Source organism: Hemitrygon akajei, chromosome 7 (genome assembly GCF_048418815.1).
Source record: "Hemitrygon akajei chromosome 7, sHemAka1.3, whole genome shotgun sequence".
In the NCBI taxonomy this organism is placed as follows: domain Eukaryota; kingdom Metazoa; phylum Chordata; class Chondrichthyes; order Myliobatiformes; family Dasyatidae; genus Hemitrygon; species Hemitrygon akajei.
Window position 1 is genome coordinate 15,641,391 of NC_133130.1, and position 23,428 is coordinate 15,664,818.

The following is a 23,428-nucleotide window of genomic DNA, read 5'->3' on the forward strand; positions in this document are numbered from 1 at the left end:
GCATGTAGACCTCTCCTTCACATATTCTACCAGTGCGTTGTCATTGGTACAATCTTCTATGCGGTGATGTGCTGGGGCAATGGCATCAACATGGGTGATGCCAACAGGCTCAATAAACTGATTAGAAAGGCTGGCTCTGTTATAGGAGTCAAGATGAACACACTGGAGGCTGTGGTAGAACAAAGGATCCTATGGAAAATCCTGGCAATTCTGGACAATGTTTCTCAGCCTCTGTATTCCAATTTGGCTGAATAGAGGAGCACTTTAACAGACTAAGACAACTGTGCTGCTCCAAAGAGCACTATATGAGGTCATTCTTATCTCGGCCATTAGGCTCTATAATGAGTCAGAGAAGTGATGATGCTCTGCTGGTAGACTGTTATTAACCTCTGTTTACCAGAGCTCTGTTTAAGCTCCGTTTAGATCTGTTTACCACACCCTGATGTTGCGTAAATCTTGTATATCTTATTTTTAAGGTAACTTTTTTTTAAATCTTCTCTTCTAATATTTGTATATCGGTGCATTTGCAATGCTACTGTGACACTGTCATTTCCTTTGGGATTGATACCTCTATCTATCCATTGCCATTCTTCCAGTGCCAAAATGCCATACCCACAACTTGCTCACCTTAACTCATACAGAATGTCTCTGGAATATGGGAGGAATCTGAGAGAATGTGGAGGAAACCCAGGAATTGATAGATAGATACTTTATTCATCCCCATGGGGAAATTCAACATTTTTTCCAATGTCCCATACACTTATTGTAGCAAAACTAATTACATACAATACTTAACTCAGTAAAAATATGATATGCATCTAAAATCACCCTCTCAAAAAGCATTAATAATAGCTTTTAAAAAGTTCTTAAGTAGTTTACTTAAATACATTGAGTCCTAACCCCGGCACTTTAACATATCTTACTCCTGGCGGTTGAATTGTAAAGCCGAATGGCATTGGGGAGTATTGATCTCTTCATCCTATCTGAGGAGCATTGCATCGATAGCATCCTGTCGCTGAAACTGCTTCTCTGTCTCTGGATGGTGCTATGTAGAGGATGTTCAGGGTTTTCCATAATTGACCGTAGCCTACTCAGCGCCCTTCGCTCTGCTACCGATGCTATACTCTCCAGTACTTTGCCCACGACAGAGCCCGCCTTCCTTACCAGCTTATTAAGACGTGAGGCGTCCCTCTTCTTAATGCTGCCTCCCCAACACGCCACCACAAAGAAGAGGGCGCTCTCCACAACTGACCTATAGAACATCTTCAGCATCTCACTACAAACATTGAATGACGCCAACCTTCTAAGGAAGTACAGTCGATTCTGTGCCTTCCTGCACAAGGCATCTGTGTTGGCAGTCCAGTCTAGCTTCTCGTCTAACTGTACTCAATTGAACCCAATCTTACAGCTGACATTGCAAATTGTTATGTTAACTGCCTCACTACCAGGCTTCCCTAAAGTGCAGGATCATAATAAGGCAGAACGTAAGGCCAAGAGTCCATCTTATCACATAAAAGGTCCTTTCAAGCCTCTGATAACAGTGGGGTAGAAGCTGTTAGACTCTTGAATGGTAACAATATAAGTTCAAAAAGTTTAAAGTAAGCTTATTATCAGAGTACATATTTGTCACCACATACAACCTGTAGACATACTCAGCAATTTCATAGAATAATAACTATAACAGGATCAATGAACGTTCAACCAGAGAGCAGAAGTCTGAAAACTGTGCAAAAATAAATAAATATCAATATGAAATAACAAGATGAAGGTTCCTTAAAGTGAGATTATTGATTGTGGGAATATCTCAATGGATGGACCAGTGAGTATAGTTATACCCTTTTGTCCAAGAGCTTGATGATTGTGGGATAGTAACTGTTCTTGAACCTGGTGTTGTGTGTCCTGAGACACTCGTCCCTTAGATAGATAGACAGATAGAGTGGAAGTGTAGAGGACGATCCCCATAGTGGGGAAGTCTAGGACCAGAGGGCACAGCCTCAGAATAGAGGGATGTCCAATTGGAACAGAGACGAGGAGGAGTTTCTTTAGCCACAGGGATGATGAATCTGTGGAATTCATTACCATGGATGGCTGTGGAGGTGAAGACACCAGTTTGTTTTAAGCCGAGGTTGATAGCTTCCTGATTAATTATGGGTTAAAAAGTTACAGGGAGAAAGCAAGAGAATGAGGGTAAGAGTGGTAAAAAATTAACCATGATGGAATGGCAGAGCAGACTTGATAGGCTAAATGGCCAAATTCTGCTCCTATGTCTTATGGTCTTAATGGTTGGATAGACAGACAGCAGACAGATAGATGGAATGCAATTGCTGCATTACCAGGGAAAAGCACCAGATGGCGACTCTTACTTTTAATATTCAAACATGTGCTAATTAATGCAATAGATAGATAATCATAGATCCTAATTTTTGGCCCTGAGATCATTTTGAAAGCAAACTGCTCTACCTTCAACATGGATCTTCTTCAGAAGTTTCCATCTCAACAACAGATATTGTATACTCCAACCCACAAGGGGTTGGATGAGGGATCCTTTGGTAACTATTCTCTGTGGTCTGGTAGAGACTCAGTGACCCTGTATTGCTATAGAGATAATGGATTATAATCCCATCACTTGAAAATTGCTTTGGTCTCCCGAGCCCCTCTAAAGTCTTCTTCAGTTACTGCCAACTTTCATTTAACTGTCCCTTTATATTATTTAGAGATACTGCATAGAACAGCCCTTCTGGCCCAATGAGCCACACTGCCCAGCAACCCATCTATTTAGAACTGGCCCATTCCAGAACAAATCTGCCAAGGGCTGGTGCGAAAGGAGGAGGGTTGGACATGGGGCTAGCCTCAGAGTCCCATAAAAACCCAGAGCTACAGAAACATCACAGAAGCTCCAAGGAAAGAGAAGGTGGGCCAAACACCTGGGACAACTGGATAGGCTGGCCCGTGACAGAGGAGTGTGGTGAGCAGCTGTCAGTGTCCTATGCCCCAGTAGGGGTAATGGACTTAAGTAAGTAAGTATTGCAAGACAACTTACAATGATCAATTACATAACCTACTAACATGTATGTCTTCGGACTGTGGATGAAACCTAAACAGTTCACAGGGAGAATGTAGAAGCTCCTTACGCATGGTGCTGGAATTGAACTCCAAATTCCAGAATGCCCCAGGCTGTAATCGTATCACTCTAACTGCTACAGTACCGCGTGGCCCTGAACATCTGGAGTGGGATGAGTGGAGGAAAGTATTTGTGAGACAGAATCACGGAGGGCATTGGATCATGGGCACAAGCCTCCCTGCCATCAAGGACACCTTTAAATCCTAATGCCTCAGTAAGGCAGTATCCATTAGACCTTGACCACCCATAAAGTCTCATTAATACCATCAGGGCAGAGGAACAGGAGCCTGAAAACCCATACTCAACATTTCTGCATCAACTTCTTCTCCATTAGATTTGTCCTCTCATCATGTTCTAGCTGACATTTTCCCTTATGTGTCCCATTAGTTCCAACATACGCTCAATGGCCACAGTATTCGGTACAACTGTACACCTGCTCATTAATGCAAATATCTAATCAGCCAATCATGTGGCAGCAATTCAATGCAGGCATGGTCAGGAGATTCAGTTGTTGTTCAGATCAAACATCAGAACAGAGAAGAAATGTGATCAATATGACTTTGACTGTGGAATAATTGTTGGTGCCAGATGGGATGGTTTGAGGATCACAGATACTGCTGATCTCCTAGGATTTTTACGCACAATGGTCTCTAGAGTGTACAGGGAATGGTGTAAAAACAAAAAAAAACATACAGTGATCGCCACTTCTGTGGGTGAAAAAGCCTTATCAATGAGAGAGGTCAGAGGAGAATGGCCAGACTGGTTCAAGCTGACAGGAAGCTGACAGTAGCTCAACTAACCATGCTTTAGAACAGTGGTGTGCAGAAGAGCATCTCTGAATGCTTAACATGTCAAACCTTTAAGTGGACGGGCTACAGCAGCAGGAGATCATAAGCATATGCTCTATTAGGCACAAGAGGTAGCTAATAAAGAGGCCTTTGTATGTGCAGTATATAGGAAACATTTCTTGCTGAATGTCGGGTTTGTATCTAAGTATACTGAATGGTATTCTAGATCAGGTTATGAACAGATCAAATGGACGACAGACTATTTTACACTGAGAGTTACGTAATAATCCAGACAGGACAACAATTTGCCATGGATTGGAAGCTTTTTTCGACCATAAGTGCTGGTACAGTACATAGTAAAAATAAGACATTTTTTCAGGACCATGGTGTTACATGACACAGTACAAAAACTAGACTGGACTACATAAAAAAACAACACAGAAAAAAACTACACTAGACTACAGACCTACACAGGACTGCATAAAGTGCACAAAACAGTGCAGGCATTACAGTAAATAATAAACAAGACAATAGGGCAGTACGGTGTCAGTCCAGGCTCTGGGTATTGAGGAGTCTAATAGCTTGGGGGAAGAAACTGTTACATAGCACAAAAATACAACTGCAGATGCTGTGGATCAAAGATCAACTGTTACATAGTCTGGCCGTGAGAGCCTGAATGCTTCGGTGCCTTTTCCCAGATGGCAGGGGGGAGAAGAGTTTGTATGAGGGGTGCGTGGGGTCCTTCATAATGCTGTTTGCTTTGCGGATGCAGCATGTAGTGTAAATGTCCGTAATGGCGGAAAGAGAGACCCCGATGATCTTCTCAGATGACCTCACTACCCACTGCAGGGTCTTGCAATCCGAGATGGTGCAATTTCTGAACCAGGCAGTGACGCAGCTGCTCAGGATGCTCTCAATACAACCCCCATAGAATGTGATGAGGATGAGGGGTAGGAGATGGACTATCCTCGGCCTTCACAGAAAGAAGAGATGCTGCTGGGCTTTCTTCGCTATGGAGCTGGTGTTGAGGGACCAGGTGAGATTCTGCACCAGGTGAACACCAAGAAATTTGGTGCTCTTAACGATCTCTACCGAGGAGCCATCGATTTTCATTAGGGAGTCCTTGCTCCATGCCCTCCTGAAGTCAACAACCATCTCTTTTGTTTTGTTCACATTCAGAGACAGGTTGTTGGCTCTGCACCTGTCCGTTAGCCGCTGCACCTCCTCTCTGTAAGCTGACTCGTCTTGCATGTCTCAATGACACACGGAGAGCTATGTTGACTGGAGTCGGCTTTATGCTTTGGCTCTTGGTAGGGTCACCCATGCCAAACAGGTCAAAGGGTAGAGATCAGACTAAGAGTGGTCCGGCAGTCCTCCAGGGTCGGGGTTCAAATCAGGCTAACAGCCCTGACTGGTCAAACAAAACTATTATGGAAACAGCAATGAAAGATCCTTCTACACCTGAGTGGCCAAGGACAGACGGAGGATCTTCATTGCTGCCCTAAGAACCAGCAGTGTAATGGGCAGCAATAATAATATAATAATAAAGAATCAACTAATACAGTGGTTGGCATGTAGAGCTTTTTCAGAAGAGTAATTACAGAGGCTCTACAACAAGTAGTTAAAACTGCCCAACATATCACTGGCACTAGACCATCCACCATCAAACCCCTGCGAGTGCACATCACACACAACCTCTCACGGTCCCTGAACATATCCCACACAGACAGGAAAGCTCACCAACTCCTCTACTTTCTGAGAAGGCTGAAGAGCGCTGGACTTTGCACATCCATACTCACGCCATTCCACAAATGCACAGCAGAGGACGTCCTAACAAGCTGCTTCACTGCTCGGTGCAGAAACTACAGCGCGGCAGACAGGAAGGCTCTACAGGGGTAGTTAAAACTGCCCAACACATTGCTGTCACCAGCCTAACCACCATCAATAACATACATATAGAAAGGTGTGGGAAGAGGGCCAGTTCCCACCGCTACCTGTAAGGAGTTTATATGTTCTCCCCGTGACCACGTGGGTTTCCTCCAGGTTTCCTCCCACAGTACCTTGAGGCAAGTCAGAGTAGAGAAATCCCCCGGACCTGACAGGGTATCCCCTCAGAACTTGAAGGAGACTAGTGTTGGAATTGCAGGGACCCTGGCAGATATATTTAACATGTCAGTATCTACGGGTGAGGTGCCGGAGGATTGGAGGATAGCTCATGTTGTTCCGTTGTTTAAAAAAGGCTCTAAAAGTAATCCAAGAAATTATAGGCTGGTAAGTTTGACGTCTGTAGTAGGTAAATTATTGGAAGGAGTACTACGAGATAGGATCTACAAGTATTTGGATGGATAGGGACTTATTAGGGAGAGTCAACATGGCTTTGTGCCATGAGAGTTAACATGTTTAACAAATCTATTAGAGTTCTTCAAGAAGGTTACCAGGAAAGTGGATGACGAGAAGGCAGTGGATGTTGTATACATGGACTTCAGTAAGGCCTTTGACAAGGTCCCGCATGGGAGGTTAGTTAGGAAAATTCAGTCACTAGGTATACATGGTGAGGTAGTAAATTGGATTAGACATTGGCTCAATGGGAGAAGTCAGAGAGTGGTAGTGGAGGATTGCTTCTCTGAGTGGAGGTCTGTGACTAGTGGTGTGTCACAAGGATCAGTGCTGGGTCCATTGTTATTTGTCATCTATATCAATGATCTGGATGATAATGTGGTAAATTGGATCAGCAAATTTGCTGATGATACAAAGATTAGAGGTGTAGTGGACAGTGAAGAAGGTTTTCAAAGCTTGCAGAGGGATCTGGACCAGCTGGAAAAACGGGCTGAAAAATGGCAGATGGAGTTTAATACAGACAAGTGTGAGGTATTGCACTTTGGAAGGACAAACCAAGGTAGAACATACAAGGTAAATGGTAGGACACTGAGGAGTGCAGTAGAACAGAGGGATCTAGGAATACAGATACAAAATTCCCTAAAAGTGGCCTCACAGGTAGATAGGGTCATAAAGAGAGCTTTTGGTACATTGGCCTTTATAAATCAAAGTATTGAGTATAAGAGTTGGAATGTTATGGTGAGGTTATATAAGGCATTGGTGAGGCCGAATTTGGAGTATTATGTGCAGTTTTGGTCACCTAATTACAGGAAGAATATTAATAAGGTTGAAAGAGTGCAGAGAAGGTTTACAAGGATGTTGCCGTGACTTGAGAAACTGAGTTACAGATCAAGGTTGAATAGGTTAGGACTTTATTTCCTGGACCGTAGAAGAATGAGGGGAGATTTGATAGAGGTATATAAAATTATGATGGGAATAGATAGAGTGAATGCAAGCAGGCTTTTTCCACTGAGGCTAGGGGAGGGAAAAAACCAGAGGACGTCGGTTAAGGGTGAAGGGGGAAAAGTTTAAAGGGAACATTAAGTGAGTGGTGGGAGTGTGGAATGAGCTGCCAGATGAAGTGGTAAATGTGGGCTCACTTTTAACATTTAAGAAGAACTTGGACAGGTACATGGATGGGAGGTTAATGGAAGGATATGGGCCAGGTGCAGGTCAGTGGGACTAGGCAGAAAAATGGTTCAGCACAGCCAAGAAGGGCCAAAAGGCTTGTTTCTGTGCTGTAATGTTCTATGGTTCTAGTACAAAAGTGTGCCGGTTGGTTGGTTTAATGATCATTATAAATTGTCCCGATGTTTAGGTTAGGATTAAATCGAGGGATTGCTGGGTGGCACAGCTCGAGTGACCTATTCTGTGCTGTATCTCAATAAATCATCAACAAAAATAACATCATGAAGGATCCTGCCCACCCTGCTTAAGCTGTAAGGCTGATCAACACCTCCACCCAATAATCCACCCCTCCACAACCCAAACCACCACTAATTTATCACTTCCTGTCCCTCACCTTATGTACAGACACTACTGTGCCTAGCATCACTTTATGGACATACAATCAATCTATGTATATAAGCTATCTATGTATTTAGATTTACTGTGAGTTTTTTATTATTGTGTTCTTTTTCTTATTGTGTTTTTTTTTCTGCTGCGTCAGATCTGGAGAAACAATCATTCTGACTTCTCCCTTCCTTTCCAGTCCTGATGAAGGGTCTTAGCCCAAAACGTCAACTGTTTATTCCCGTGCATGGATGCTACCCGACCTGTCAATCTCCTCCAGCACATTGTGTGCATTGCTAACAATCATTTTGTCATTTATTTATTGAGGCACAGTGTGAAATAGGCCCTTCTGGTCCTATGAGCCGTGCTACCCAGCGAATTCTCTGACTTAATCCTAGCCTAAACATGGGGCAGTTTACAATGACCAATTAACCTACCAACTGGTAGGTCTTTGGACTGTGGGAGGAAACTGTAGCACCCGCACGGTCACGTGGAGAACATACAAAATCCTTAGAGGCAGCGGTGAGAATTGAACCCTGGTCACTGGTACTGTAAAGCATTGTGCTAACCAGTACACCACCATACCCTCCCTTTCATCCTCCTTTACACTTATCCACTGGAAATGACATTAAACAATCTTGAATAATAGAATTTACATCAAGATTGAAATGTTTCAGTTCCATTCAAAAATTAGAATCTTAAAATTAAACAAAGCAAACCACAAAAGGGTGAGGTGTGAATTGATTATTGCTTACTGGAAAACCAAAGGTTATGACTGGATAAAAGCAAAGGCTGGTATTTAAATAATTAGTATATAGTGGGCAATAAACAGATAATCCGTTGAGAAATATAAAACCAACATGAAAGATAGTATTTGGAATATTGTGCTCAGTCTTGGGCTCAAGATGCTGTTGAGCTAGAAAGAGTGCAGATTTTTGAGGATGCTACCAGGACCTGAGGCACTGTACAGACTGAGTTAAGAAGAATTAGGTGGGATCTTACAGAGGTGCAGAGGTGCAGAGATGTGGTTAATGCGACTTTAGGGAATCAAGATCTAGAGGGCATAGGCCTATGATGAGAGGGGAGTGACTGAATAGGAACCAGAGGGTCAGTGCTTTCACCCAATATATGGAACAAATTGCCAGAGGAAGTGGATGACTTCGTACATCAACAACTTTGAAAAGGCACTTGGACAGGTGCATGGATAGGAAAGCTTACAGGGATTTATTTATTCATGTTATTTATTTAGAGATACAGTGGAACAGGTCCTACCAACCCAATGAGCCTCATTGCCCAACAACCCACCAATTTAATCCTGGCCTAATCACAGGACAATTTACAATGACCAATTAACCTGCTAACTGATACGCCTTTGGACTGTGAGAGGAAACCAGAGCACCTGGAGGAAACCCACAAATTCACAGGAAGGACATACGCATTTCTTACAGAGGAGACTGGAATTAAGCTCCAAACTCCGACACCCAAGCTGTCGTTGCACCAACTGCTATGCTACCATGGGCAAAAGGGACTAGTTTAGATGTACAATGGACACCAAATGCAGGAAGAACTTGGCAGGTCAGGCAGCATCAATGGAGAGGAATAAAGTGTCAATGTTTCAGACTGAAATTTTGAAAGAGTCAGATTACTACAGCACAGAAATAGGCCCTTTAGCACACCTAGTCCATGCCGAACTATTATGCTGCCTACTCTCATCGATCTGTATGCAGCCTATAGCCCTCTGTACACCTCCCATCCATATACCCTATCCAAATTTCTCTTAAATGTTGAAATCGAATCTGCATTCACCATTAACTGACCCGCTGAGTTCCTCCAACATTTTGTGTGTGTTCCTCTGGCTATCAGGAAGTGGTGGGGCCAAAGGGCTCCATCTGTTCGCACTGCACAATGATGTGTGATTGTATGGCTCTAGGTTGTCCAACCATGCCCTGCTTAAGAGCTGGATTTAAGAAATAGTAGCTAAATAGAAGAATATGGAAATAGTATAATTCATGTGGGACAGAATAGATGGGCCAAATAGAACTGGAAATGGAATTGGTTTACTATTGTCACATGTACCGAGATACTGTGAAAAGCTTGCTCTCCATGCTGAACATACAAATCAAATCATTACACAGTGAGTTAAAATAAGATAAAACAGCAACATTGCAGAAGAAATTGTTGCAACAACAGAGGAAGTGCAGTGTAGGCAGATAATAAGGCACAAGTTCATAATGAGGTAGACCATGAGATTAAGAATCCATTTTTAAGGGACCATTTAATAGTCTTACAACAGAGGCAGTCAATAGCACATCTAAGCACACAAGATGGACTGCTCAATAGTCTTACGACAGTGGGGAAGAAGCGGTCCTTGAGCCCAGTGGTACGTGCTTTCACAGTTTAGTACCTTTTGCCCGATGGGAGTGGGGAGAAGAGAGAATGTCTGGGGTGTGTGGAGTCTCTGATTATGCTGGTTGCTTTACTGAGGCAGCGAGAAGTGTATTTGCTGTAAATATCCATACGATGAGGAGATACTCACCATACTCGGCCACACTGAATGTCTTCTTCTGTATTACCTCCTGCAAAGGAATGACAGAATTTATCATTCAGTCTGACAACCTGCAGTAGAATTTTAATCTTACTTGAAACCAGAGCCCCTCACCCCCAGCGCCCCCCCCCCCATAGGGGCATTTAAGAAACTTTTCTATAGGCACATGAACAATAGAAAAATGAAGGGCTATGTAGGAGGGAAGGGTTAGGTTAATCTTAGAGTAGGTTAAAGTTTGGCACACCATACTAGGCCAAAGGGCATGTACTATGCTGTAATGTTCCATGTTCCACATTCTATGTTAACAATTTTGCTTAAATGGTCTATGATGATGGAGAAAATTTAACAATTTAAGGAGAAACCAAATTAAAGTACTAAATGGGCCAGATAAAGCAAATTTAGGACAATCCCATAGGAATCTGGGGAGAATAGAGGCAACCTATCGAGGTGTGCAAGAGATATCGATTGAGTAGGTAGATACTTAATCCCAGGGCGGAAATGGCTAAAACAAGGGGAGTAATTTTAAGCTGATTGAAGTATATGGGGAGATGGATTAGGATTTTTACACAGAGAGTGGTGGGTGTGTGGAACGCCAAGGTGGTGGTAGAGGCAGATACATTAAGGACATTAAAAAAACTCTTAGATAGGCCCATAGATGAAAGAAAAATGAAGGCCTATGTGGAGGGAAGGGTTAGATTCATCTTGGAGTAGTTTAAAAAGTTGGCACCAATCAGCCAGATCTTCAATCTCCCTCATAAATGCTGATTTCCCGCCACCTTTGATTTGGCCTATGATAGCATTGCCATCAGCAAACTTGAAGATGACATCGGAGCTGTGCTTAGCCACACAGTCATAAGTGCAAACTGAGTAGAGCAGGGGAATTAGCACGCAGCCTAGTGGTGCACCTGTGCTGATGGGGATTGTAAAGGAGATGATGTTGCCAATTCGAACTGACTGGGATCTTCAAGTGAGGAAATCGAGGATCCAATTACACATGGAGGCATTGAGGCCAAGGTCCTCAAGTTTATTAATTAGTTTTGAGGGGATGATGGTATTGATTGTTGATAAAGAGCATCCTGATGTATACATCTTTGCTGTCCAGATGTTTCATGATGAGATAGTGAATTGGCTTTGTGGAAGAAACCAGATTAGTAGATGGTTTCCTCTCTGACTGTAGGTCTGTGTCTAGTGGCATGTCACAGGGATTGGTTCCGGGTCCATTGTTGTTTATCATCTATACCAATGGTCTGGATGTATAATGTGGTTAAGTGGATCAGCAGATTTGAGAGTAACACCAAGATTGGGAGCATAGTGAACAGCAAGGAAGCTTACAGTGGGATCTGGACCAGCTGAAAAATGGGTTAAAAGATGGCAGATGGAATTTAATGCAAACAAGTGTGAAGTGTTGCACTTTGAAAGGCCAGTCCATGGTAAGTGTAGCTTGTGTGGTGTGCCAGACAGTGTTGGTCTCCAAGGATTTTAGGGTACCTAAAATGGTTAATTATTGTTTAATCTGAGTCATTATATTTAGAATTCCTTGTGTTTTTTCTTGAGCAACTCGCTCTTTGTAATGTGCTCTCCTGATTCTTTCTGGTTAAATGTGTTAAGTTTATTTTGATAGTCTTGGGGACTCTGTGTTACCTGTATTATTTAAGTGGAGGCCTGATTAGCACTAATCACGTTTTCCTAGCTTTTAGAATGTTACATCTCGAGATGTCATTTGGCCAAGCTACCACTTTCTATTGGAAATCTCATGAATAAACTCTGGTTGCCGTCTCTACATCGGAATCTGTCTTTCCTCCACACGTGAGGTCTGATACTGCCAGCGCACATCGTGACAGTAGGACTTACACATTGAACAGTAGGGCAATGAGGAGTGTGGAAGAACAGAGGAACCTGGGAACACAGATCCATAATTCACTGGAAGCGGTTTCACAAGAAGGTAGGGTCAAAATGAAAGCTTTTGGTACATTGGCCTTCATAACTCAGAGTCCTGAGTATAGGAGTTGGGATGTTATGTTGAAATAAAATGTTAGGGGTGTCAAATTTAGAGAATTGTGTGTAAGTTCTGGTCACTTACTGTACCTACAGGAAAAAGATATGTAATATTCAAAGAGTACAGAAAAATTTCCAAGGATGTTGCCAGGGTTTGAGTTATAGGGCTTTATTCCCAGGAGCATAGAAGAATGAGGGGAGATTTCATAGAGGAATATAAAATTCAGGAGCATAGATAGGGTAAGTGCAAACAGGCTTTTTCCACTGAAATTGGGTGAGACTAGAACTGGAAATCATAGGATAAGGGTGAAAGGTGAAATGTTTAGGGGGAACATGAGGAGAAACATTTTCACTCAGTGAGAGAGTGGAACGAGTTGCCATTGAAAGCGGTGAACGTAAGTTCAATTTCAAGATCAGGTAAGTATATGAAAGGTTAGGGGTATGGATGGCTATCTTTACTACTTTCTGCAGATTTCATCAGACCAGAGCAGAGCAGTTGCCATCCCAGGCTTAGATGCACTTTCCATAGCACATCTGAAGACGGTTGAAAGAATCCTTATAGACAAGGCAAGTCTTCTGAGACACCTTAGAAAGCACATACACTGATGTCCTATCTTCAAAGTTCAAACTAAATTTATATCAAATGGAGACTGTTACCATACACTACTCTGAGATTCATTTTCTTTCAGACATTCAGATTAGAACAAGAAATAAATGAAATCAGTGAAAAACTATACACAAAGACTGACAAACAACCAAAGTTCGAAAGAAGACAAACAAATAAATAAATAAATAAATAATACTGAGAATATGAGTTGCAGAGTCCTTGAAAGTGAGTCAATAGGTTATGGGATCAGTTTAGTGTTGAGATGAATGAAGCTGTCCACTCCAGTATAAGAGGCTGATGGTTTAAGGATAATAACTGTTTCTGAGTCTGATGGTATGGGACCTAAGTACCATGTACCTCCTTCCTAATGGTAGCAGCAAGAAGAGAGCATGGTCTAGATGCATGCCTCAGTATGGAGCGATGAGGTGAGTTTACCTTTGATATGGATGGAGCAATTCAGGCAAGTCCCTTTCATTAGATACAACTTTCTCCCATAGTGAGGGGAGGTGGCAAGTAACAGAGAAAGGTAAAAGAATTGAATACTCGAAGAAGGTGTTGAGAATTTGGTTAGGGAAGTTGAGGATAAGGTGCCAAACACTGCCATAGACCAGTTTGTAATAAACACAAGAGATTCTGCAGGCGCTGGAAATCTGGAGCAACACACACAAAATGCTGGAGAAACTCAGCAGGTAGGGCAGCAACTCTTCTCTGATTACCATCGCCTTGTCAAGGTAGACAGGCTTGTGAAATCCTGAGATCTTGGGAGCCATAGTGTCTGGGGTTTAGCCATTTGGCGTTTACCTCCTGGTAGGGTCACCCATGATGATAAGGGCAAGGGGGAAGTTCCACACAAAGAGCGACCCAACCTGGACCTCAACAGTGGAGCTGGTGGAAGATGATGACACGTCACATTGGCAGTGAAGGTGGAGGAAGGCTACAGCAGTGAAAGGTCTCCAGTCGTCTTGCCACTGGACCCTGAGCCCAATTTGTTAAGGATCATGTGGTGGCTGTCCCTGCATCGGCCTCCCCACTTTACAACAAAGTCATGCACAAGCGTTCGCCATGGCAACTGATCAGCCCAGGATCAACGTGTTGGGTTTGCAAACAAACCCTTAGCTAAACATCGAACTCGACCACACAGCCGACATAGTGCGGTCAACTTATGTGACCACACTAGAACTATGGAGGAAAATACAATAAACTGTTGACATTGTGGACCGGGATCCTTCATCAGGAATTCCACCAATATTTTGTGTGAATTACTCATAGACCAGTTGGGAAGCTCACTTGTACTTTACTCCCTTTGCTTGATCCATAAAGCTGAGAAGCGTGATTGACAGCACTTACATTAAATGTGACACGTATCTCCCAGTTGCCTTGCAGAGCATTGGGCGACAATAAAAATTCTTTGGATACAACACCTAACGTAGTCTCTAAATCCGTCCATTGCTGGATCACCGATCCTTGTGGGTTCTGTTCAATAAAAAAACACTTCTTAATCAAAGTTCAAAGTAAATTAATTATCAAAGTATGTATCTATCACAATACACCAACTTGAGATTCATTTTCTTGCAGACATACATGGTAAAACAATGAAATGCGACAGAATCTATAAAAAACACTACAAAAGCAAAGACTGACAAGTCAAACAGCTAATGGACAAAAGAAGATAAACTGTGCAAATGAAAATAAATAGATAGATAGATAGATAGACAGACAGACAGACAGATAGATGAAGAAATTATACTGATAACATGAGCTGCACAGTCCTTGAAAGTGAGTTTGTATGTTGTGGAATTAGTTCCGAGTTGAGGTGACTGAAGTTTCCACACTGGTTAAAGAGTCTGATGGTTGACTCATTTTGGTGAATCATTACTGAAGCTGGAATTCCAGTTGCAGCACAATAACTGATATTTATATAGCACCTTTTACGCAGTAAAAAGTATACAGGTATTTCACAGGACGCTGGTCAAGAAAGATTTATTATTGTTGGATGTACCAAGGTACAGTGAAAAATGTTTATTTTTATTTAGAGCTATAGCACAGAACAGCTTTGCATGTCATCTAGACAGCACAGTAACACAGTGGTTAGCCATGATTAATGGCCTGTTGAAGCATAGCAAGTCTTTCGAGTTTTTAAAAATGCAGCGAGAAATGATCGTGTAAAAAAACATAGTGCTACATGTGCTTCTTCAGGAGGAGAAGATGTTCAAGTTTAGAAAAAGGACAGGAAATGGACCGGATTCATGGGTTCATAAACAGTGAGTACATTGGAAAGACTGACATGTTTGATTACACCACACCTAAGTGGATATTATATATGGAAAGACTTAAGCAGAATTTTAAAGCAAATGAAATATCCAGTGAGAAACGAGGATTAATAAGAGAAAACTCCAATGAACTAAATACACCTTCTTTATATCAAGATAAACAATAAACTGGACTGGTCAAAGATCACTGAGGCTGTCTACAAGAAGGATCAGAGCCGTCTCTATTTCCTGAGGAGACTGAGACGTTTTAACATCTGCCGGACGATGCTGAGGATGTTCTACGAGGCTGTGGTGGCCAGTGCTATCATGTTTGCTGGGGCAGCAGGCTGAGGGTAACAGACACCAACAGAATCAACAAACTTATTCGTAAGGCCAGTGATGTTGTGGGGGTGGAACTGGACTCTCTGACAGTGGTGTCTGAAAAGAGGATGCTGTCCAAGTTGCATGCCATCTTGGACAATGACTCCCATCCACTCCATAATGTACTGGTTAGGCACAGGAGTACATTCAGCCAGAGACTCATTCCACCAAGATGTAACACCGAGTGTCATAGGAAGTCATTCCTACCTGTGGCCATCAAACTTTACAACTCCTCCCTCGGAGTATCAGACACCCTGAGCCAATAGGCTGGTCCTGGACTTATCTCCACTTGGCATGATTAACTTATTATTTAATTATTTATGGTTTTATATTGCTATATTTCTTCACTATTGTTGGCTGGTGCAGCTGTAACGAAACCCAATTTCCCTCGGGATCAATAAAGTATGCCTGTGGGTCTGACTGAAAGAAGAAAGAGAAAAAAGGAAAAGAAAGAAGAGGATGGCATGAGTGCTACAGGAATGGAAGAGGGTAAACCGGACCTAATATCTCGAGAAATTAGCAAATTCAGAGATACTCATCATCTGGGGCTATAACCAGAGCACCAGTTGTGAGTTGGAGAGCTCTAAGAGAGGAGGTGGTGCACAGGTCCAGGAGCAAAGTTTAAGAGGAAAAAGCTTCACAGGAACTCAGCTATAACCGGAGCACCGTTTGTGAGCTGGAGAGCAGGGAAGGTTCAGGCATTAAAGGGAGACACTGCCTAGCGGAGCGGTCATCGATGGAGTGGTCTGAGTCAGGGTGGTAGGGCTTTGGCTCATTCGGGCTTCGGCAAGGTAAGAGGGTAAGTGGACTTTGTTTTTTTTTCTTTGCATTTTTTTGGGAGGAATAGAGAACATGTCTGCAGAGTTAGTACTTTGCTCTGGGTGTCAGATGTGGGAATACTAGGAATCTTCCAGTCATGCAGATGGACACATCTATGCCAGGTGCACCAAGATACAGTTTCTGAGAGATTGTGTTAGGGTTCTGGAGCTGCAGCTTGATGACCTGCAGCTTATTAGGGAAAGTGATCAGGAGATAGATAGGAGATACAGGGAATTAGTCACCCTGAGGCTGCAGGAGTTAGATAAGAGGGTGACTGTCAGGGAAGGGAAGGGAAGGGAAGGGAAGAGCTCAGATAGTAGAGAGCATCCCTGTGGCCATTCCCCTCAGTAGTCGTTATCTTGTTTTGGATGCGGTTGAGGGGGATGACCACGGTGATTGGGTTTCTGGCACTGAGCCTGGTTCTGTGGTGCAGAAGAGAAAGAGGAAGATGAGGAATGCGGTAGTCATAGCGGACTCCATAGTGAGGGGAACAGACAGGAGGTTCTGTCAGCTTGATAGAGATACCTGCATGGTGTGTTGCCTCCCAGGTTCCAGGGTATGGGCTGTCTTGGATCGGGTGCAGAGTATTCTGAAGGGAGAGGGTGAACAGTCAGAAGTCTTGGTACTTGTTGGTACTAGTGACATAGGTAGAAAAAGGGAGGAGGTCCTGAAGAGAGAATTCAGGGAGTTGGGTAGGAAGCTGAAAAGCAGATCCTCCAGGATAGTAATCTCAGGATTGCTGCCTGTGCCACGTGCTAACGAGTGCAAGAATAGCATGATCAGGTGTATTAATGAGTGGCTGAGAGACTGGTGTAGGGGGCAGGGCTTCAGGTTTCTGGATCATTGGGGCCTCTTCTAGGGGAGGTACAACCTGTACATTAAGGACGGGTTACACCTGAACCCAAAGGGATCCAATATTCTAGCAGGTAGGTTTATTACAGCTGTTCACGAGGGTTTAACCTATTTTGGCAGAGGGAAGGGAACTGGAGTGATAGGGCTAAGGAAGGGGAAAACAGAAATAAATCAAAGATAGCATGCAACAGAGATGATAGAATGGATAGAGGCACAATCACAGCCAGTGTGATGATTTACAGGGCAATAGAGGCATGGTGCAGTTAAAACTGATAGCAACAAATACTGGACTGAAAATGTTATATTTGAATGCATGCAGCATAAGAAATAAAATGGATGATCTTGAAATTCAGTGACAGATTGGCAAGTATGATATTGTGGCCATCTCTGAAACTTGGCTGAAGGATGGCTGCCACTGGGAGCTGAACGCCCAAGGATATACAGTGTATCAGAAAGATAGGTTAATAGGCAGAGGGGGTGGTGTGGCCTTGTGTATAAGAAATAATATGAAATCATTAGAAAGGGATGACATAGGATTGGAAGGTGTAGAGTCTCTATGGATTGAGTTAAGAAATGATAAGGGTAAAAGGGCCCTAGTGGCAGTTGTATACAGGCTTCCAAACAGCAGTCGGAATGTGAATTACAAATTACAGCAGAAGATAGAGAAGGTGTGTCAGAAAGGCTATGTCATGATAATCGTTGGGGATTTTAGCATGAAAGTGGATTGGGAAAACCAGGCCAGTACTGGACCTCAAGAGAGAGAATTTGTGGAATGTCTATGAGATGGCTTTTTAGAACAGCTTGTTGTTGAGCCCACTAGGGGATCGGCTGTGCTGGATTGGGTGTTGTGCAGTGATCTTGAGGTGATAAGAGAGCTTCAGGTTAAGGAACCCTTAGGGAACAGTGATCACAATATGATTGAGTTCACACTGAAATTTGAGAAGGAGAAACTAAATTCCACTGTGTTGGTATTTCAGTGGAATAAAGGGAATTACAATGGCATGAAAGGGAAACTGGCCAAGGTTGACTGGAAAGCGACACTAGCAGGAAGGACAGCAGAGCAGTAATGGCTGGAGTTTCTGCAGAAAATGAGGCACGTGCAAGACAGATATATTCCAACTAAAAAGAAATTTTCAAAGGGAAGAAGGACACTACCATGGCTGACAAGTGAGTCAAAGCCAAAGTAAAAGCAAAAGAGAAGGCATACAAGGAAGACAAAGCTAGTGGGAAGATAGAGGATTTGGAAGCTTTTAAAATCTTGCAGAAGGAAACAAACAAGGTCATTAGGAAGGAAAAGATGAATTATGAAAGGAAGCTGGTGACTAATATCAAAGAAGATACTAAAAGCTTTTTTAAGTATATAAAGGGTAAAAGACAGTCGAGGGAAGATATAAGACCAATAGAAAATGATGCTGGAGATATTGTAATGAGGGAAACAGAGATGGCAGAGGAACTGAATGCATATTTTACACCAGTCTTCACAGTGGAAAACAGCTGCGGATTACCGGACATTCAAGAGTGTCAGGGAAATGAAGTTTGTGCAGTGAAAGTTATGACAGAGAAGGTGCTCAGGAAGCTTAATTGTCTGAGGGTGGATACATCTCCTGGACCTGATGGAATGCACCCTCAGATTCTGAAGGAAGTAGCTGGAGAGATTGTGGAGACATTAACAATGATCTTTCAAGAATCGATAGATTCTGGCATTGTATTGGATGACTGGAAAATTGCAGATGTTACTCCACTCTTTAAGAAGGGTGGGAGTCAGCAGAAAGGAAACTATAGACCTGTTAGCCTGACATCAGTGGCTGGGAGGAAGTTGTTGGAATCGATTGTTAGAGATGAGATTATGGAGTACCTGGAGGCACATGACAAGATAGGCCAAAGCCAGCATGGTTTCCTGAAAGGAAAATCCTGCGTAACAAACCTACTGGAATTTTTGAAGAAATTACAAGTAGGGTAGACAAAGGAGATGCAGTAGATGTGGTGTACTTGGATTTTCAGAAGTCCATTGACAAGCTGCCGCACATGAGGCTGCTTCGCAAGATAAGAGACCATGGAATTACAGGGGAGTTACTAGCATGGCTGGAGGATTGGCTGTTCAGCAGAAAACAGAGAGTGGGAATGAAGAAGAAGAAGAAAGTCCTTAACTCCTTTACATACCAAAGGGTTGATTCTATGAAATTATGGCTCAGATTATTAATTTTGTCTCTTGGAATACAAATGGTTTAAACCATCCGATTAAACGGAAGAAGACTTTTAAAGTATTCCAAAGACTGAATGCTCATATTATTTTTATACAAGAAACTCATGTGAGGAAAGAGGATAATCAGCGTTTTTTTAGCCTTTGGAAGGGACAACAGTTTCACTCGAATTTGAATGCTAAAATGAGAGGTATTTCAATTTTTATTGATCCCTCAATTACATTTGTTCATTATGATATTGTTTCTGATCCGAATGGTAGATTTTTGTTTATTACTGGGTTACTTTGTAATAAAAAAATGGTTAAGGCTAATGTTCATGCTCCAAATGTGGATTATCCCGAATTTTTTAAGAATTTATTTACTGCTTTCCCTGATCTAAATGAATATATGCTGATAATGGGTGGTGATTTTAATTGTTGTTTGAATACTTTGATGCATAGATCCATATCTACTCAAGCCTTACCAAACAAGTTGGCTACTCTTATCAATTCTTTTACGAATGATTCTGGAATTTTGGATATTTGGAGATTTCTACACCCCAAGGATAAAGTGTTTTCATTTTTTTCAAACATTTATCATTCTTACTCTAGAATCGATTACTTTTTTATTGACTCGTCTCATTCCATCTGTGATTGACTGTAACTATGACATTATTGCCATTTCTGATCATGCTGCAATGAAAATTTCTATCAAGTTAATGGATACAGCTCCTAGTATTAGACAATGGCGATTTAATTCCAATCTGCTTCAAGACTCAGATTTTGTAAGTTTATGGAGGAACAGATTGATTTCTTCTTTTCAACTAATTTTATAGAAGAAATTTCCAACGGGACACTTTGGGACACTTTTAAGGCATATATCCATGGTTAGGTTATTTCCTATTCTGTTGGTATGAGGAAATGTATTAAGAATGAAACATTATTATTGGTTGATAAGATCAAAGAAATTGATAAGAAATATTCCATCGCTCCTAGCAAGGATCTTTATAAACAGAGAGTCAGGATTCAAATGGAATATAATTTATTACTTACATCCTCGATTGAAAATCAATTAATGAAAACCGGAAGTGAGTTTTATATATATATAGTGATAAATCGGGTAAATTATTAGCTAATCAATTGAAAACTGCCTCGGTTAAATGCCAAATCATTAAGATTCGTAAACAAGATGATAATTTGACAGTTAATCATGAGGAAATAAACAAATCTTTTCAATATTTTTATACCTCTTTATATAATTCTGATTTTCCCATTGATCCTATTCTCATGTAAGACTTTTTAAGGAAATTAAATTTTCCGAAATTATCACCCGAAGAACGTTTAATATTAGAAACTCCCATTACAGATGAAGAAATAAAAGGTGTCATTCTTTCAATGAATTCTGGTAAATCACCATGTCCAGACAGTTATACAGTAGAATTTTTCAAGAGTTTCTCTTACATTCTCTCTCCTTGGTTAGGTAGAGTTTTTAAAGAAGCAATTAGATTGGGTAAATTACCACAATCATTTTATAGGGCTTCTAATTCCTTAATTTTAAAAAAAGAATAAAGATCCTACTGATTGTGCATCATATCGACAGATATCTTTGTTGAACGTAGATTCTAAGATTTTTTCTGAGATATTGGCGGCTAGGTTGGAGAAGGTGTAACCTCGAATTACATCTGTGGATCAAACTGGATTTAATAAAAACCGTTGCTCTTCTTTTAACATTAGGAGATTAATGTTTACACTCCTTCACGTAGTACTCCAGAATGTGTCATTTCATTAGATGCTGAGAAAGCATTTGACAGAGTTGAATGGCCATATTTACTCACTGTATTAGAGAAATTTAATTTTAGTTTGACATTTATATCTTGGATTAAATTGATATATAATAACCCAGTAGCTTCGGTTAACTCTAGTAATCAAAGATCTCCCTTTTTTCACTTATTTCAGGGCACCAGGCAATGCTGTCCTCTTAGTCCGTTACTATTTGATATTGCTCTGGAACCTTTAGCAATTGCTATTCGGGAATCATCTAATATTTTTGGTATTACCCGCAGGGATGAGATATATAAACTATCATTATATGCAGATGATTTATTATTGTATATTTCTAATCCTGAGGAATCCATTCCCGCAGTTTTATCTTTGCTGGCTCAGTTTAGTAATTTTTTGGGTTACAAACTGAACCTTAATAAGAGCGAACTGCTTCCTCTAAATATGCAGGTTCTACTTTATGAACGTTTACCCTTTAAATTGGTTACCGACTATTTTATATATTTAGGGGCTAAAATTACCAAAAAAATAAGGATTTATTTAAGGCTAACTTTTTACCTTTAATTGATCAGATTAAACATTTATTCACTACTTGGTCACCAATGTCTTTGTCATTAATAGGTTGGATCAATGCTATCAAGATGATCATATTACCTAAATTTTTATGTTTATTTTAAGCGGTACCAATTTTTATTCCGAAGTCTTTTTTTGATAGTGTTGATTCTAAAATTTCTTCATATATTTGGCAGAATAAAAATCCGAAGCTAGGCAAAATTACTTACAGAAGTCAAAAAAGGAGGGTGGTCTGGCACTGCCGAATTTTAGATTTTATTATTGGGCAACTAATATCCGCTATTTGAAATTCTGGCTATGGGACTTGGATATAACTTTAAGCCCTCACTGGGTAAATCTCGAATGTAAATCGGTACAAGGGTTTTCACTGGGTTCTATCTTAGGGACTTCGCTTCCTTTTGCTCTTTCTAAATTGTATAAACAATTAGATAATCCAATAGTTAAATACACTTTATGAATATGTTTTCACTTTTGGAAATTTTTTGGGTTGAATCAATTTATTCTAGCAAGTCCTATTATATCTAAATTTTTTTTCTATCCCTCTATTAGGGACCAAGCCTACTTGACTTGGAAAACTAAAGGTATATTACGATTTTGTGATTTATTTTTAGATAATTGTTTCATGTAATTTGAACAATTATCCAACAAATATAATTTACCTAGATCCCATTTCTTTAGATATTTACAGGTTAGAAACTTTTTAAGTACCATCCTTCCTACTTTCCCAAATCTATACTCTATAGATAGTTTTGAAAAATTTTTGATTTAAATCCTTTTCAGAAAGGTGCAATAGCAACTATCTACAATATAATTATGAAAATTCATTTAGATGCATCTAATAAAATTAAAAATGATTGGGAAAGGGAACATAAGCTTACTTTACCTATCGGAAAATGGGAAAAAATTCTTCAATTAGTTAACTCATCCTCTATACATGTTAAACATTCGTTGATACAGTTCAAAGTAGTGCACAGGGCCCATATATCCAAAGATAAATTAGTTCGTTATTATTATTATTATATAAGTCGAGTATGTGACAGATGTCATTCTGAGACCGCCTCTTCAACCCATATGTTTTGGTCATGTTCCGCTTTGAAAAAATATTGGGAAGATATCTTTGACATTATTTCAACTGTTTTGAATATTGATTTACAACCTCATCCTATTATTGCAATTTTTGGTTTACCAATGATAGAGCATAGAACATAGAATAGTACAGCACATTACAGGCCCTACAGCACACAAAGTTGTGCCGACCCTCAAACCCTGCCTCTCATATAACCCCCCCCCCACCTTAAATTCCTCCATATACCTGTCTAGTAGTCTCTTAAACTTCACTAGTGTATCTGCCTCCACCACTGACTCAGGCAGTGCATTCCACACATCAACCACTCTCTGAGTAAAAAACCTTCCTCTAACAGCCCCCTTGAACTTCCCTCCCCTTACCTTAAAGCCATGACCTCCTGTACTGAGCAGTGGTGCCCTGGGGAAGAGGCGCTGGCTGTCCACTCTGTCTATTCCTCTTAATATCTTGTACACCTCTATCATGTCTCCTCTCATCTTCCTTCTCTCCAAAGAGTAAAGCCCAAGCTCCCTTAATCTCTGATCATAATCCATACTCTCTAAACCAGTCAGCATCCTGGTAAATCTCC

General features: G+C 41.2%; 1 protein-coding gene across 1 annotated transcript in view; it reads right to left on the reverse strand.

Moving 5' to 3' along the window:
• Nucleotides 1-23,428, reverse strand: part of cd109 (CD109 molecule) — a 247,971-nt gene that overhangs the window by 174,458 nt on the left and 50,085 nt on the right. The window contains exons 5-6 of the mRNA XM_073050423.1: nt 14,292-14,417; nt 10,334-10,373 (exon numbers count right to left, since the gene is read on the reverse strand). Of these exons, the coding sequence (XP_072906524.1) occupies nt 10,334-10,373; nt 14,292-14,417 (166 nt within the window). The remainder of the gene's footprint in view (nt 1-10,333; nt 10,374-14,291; nt 14,418-23,428) is intronic.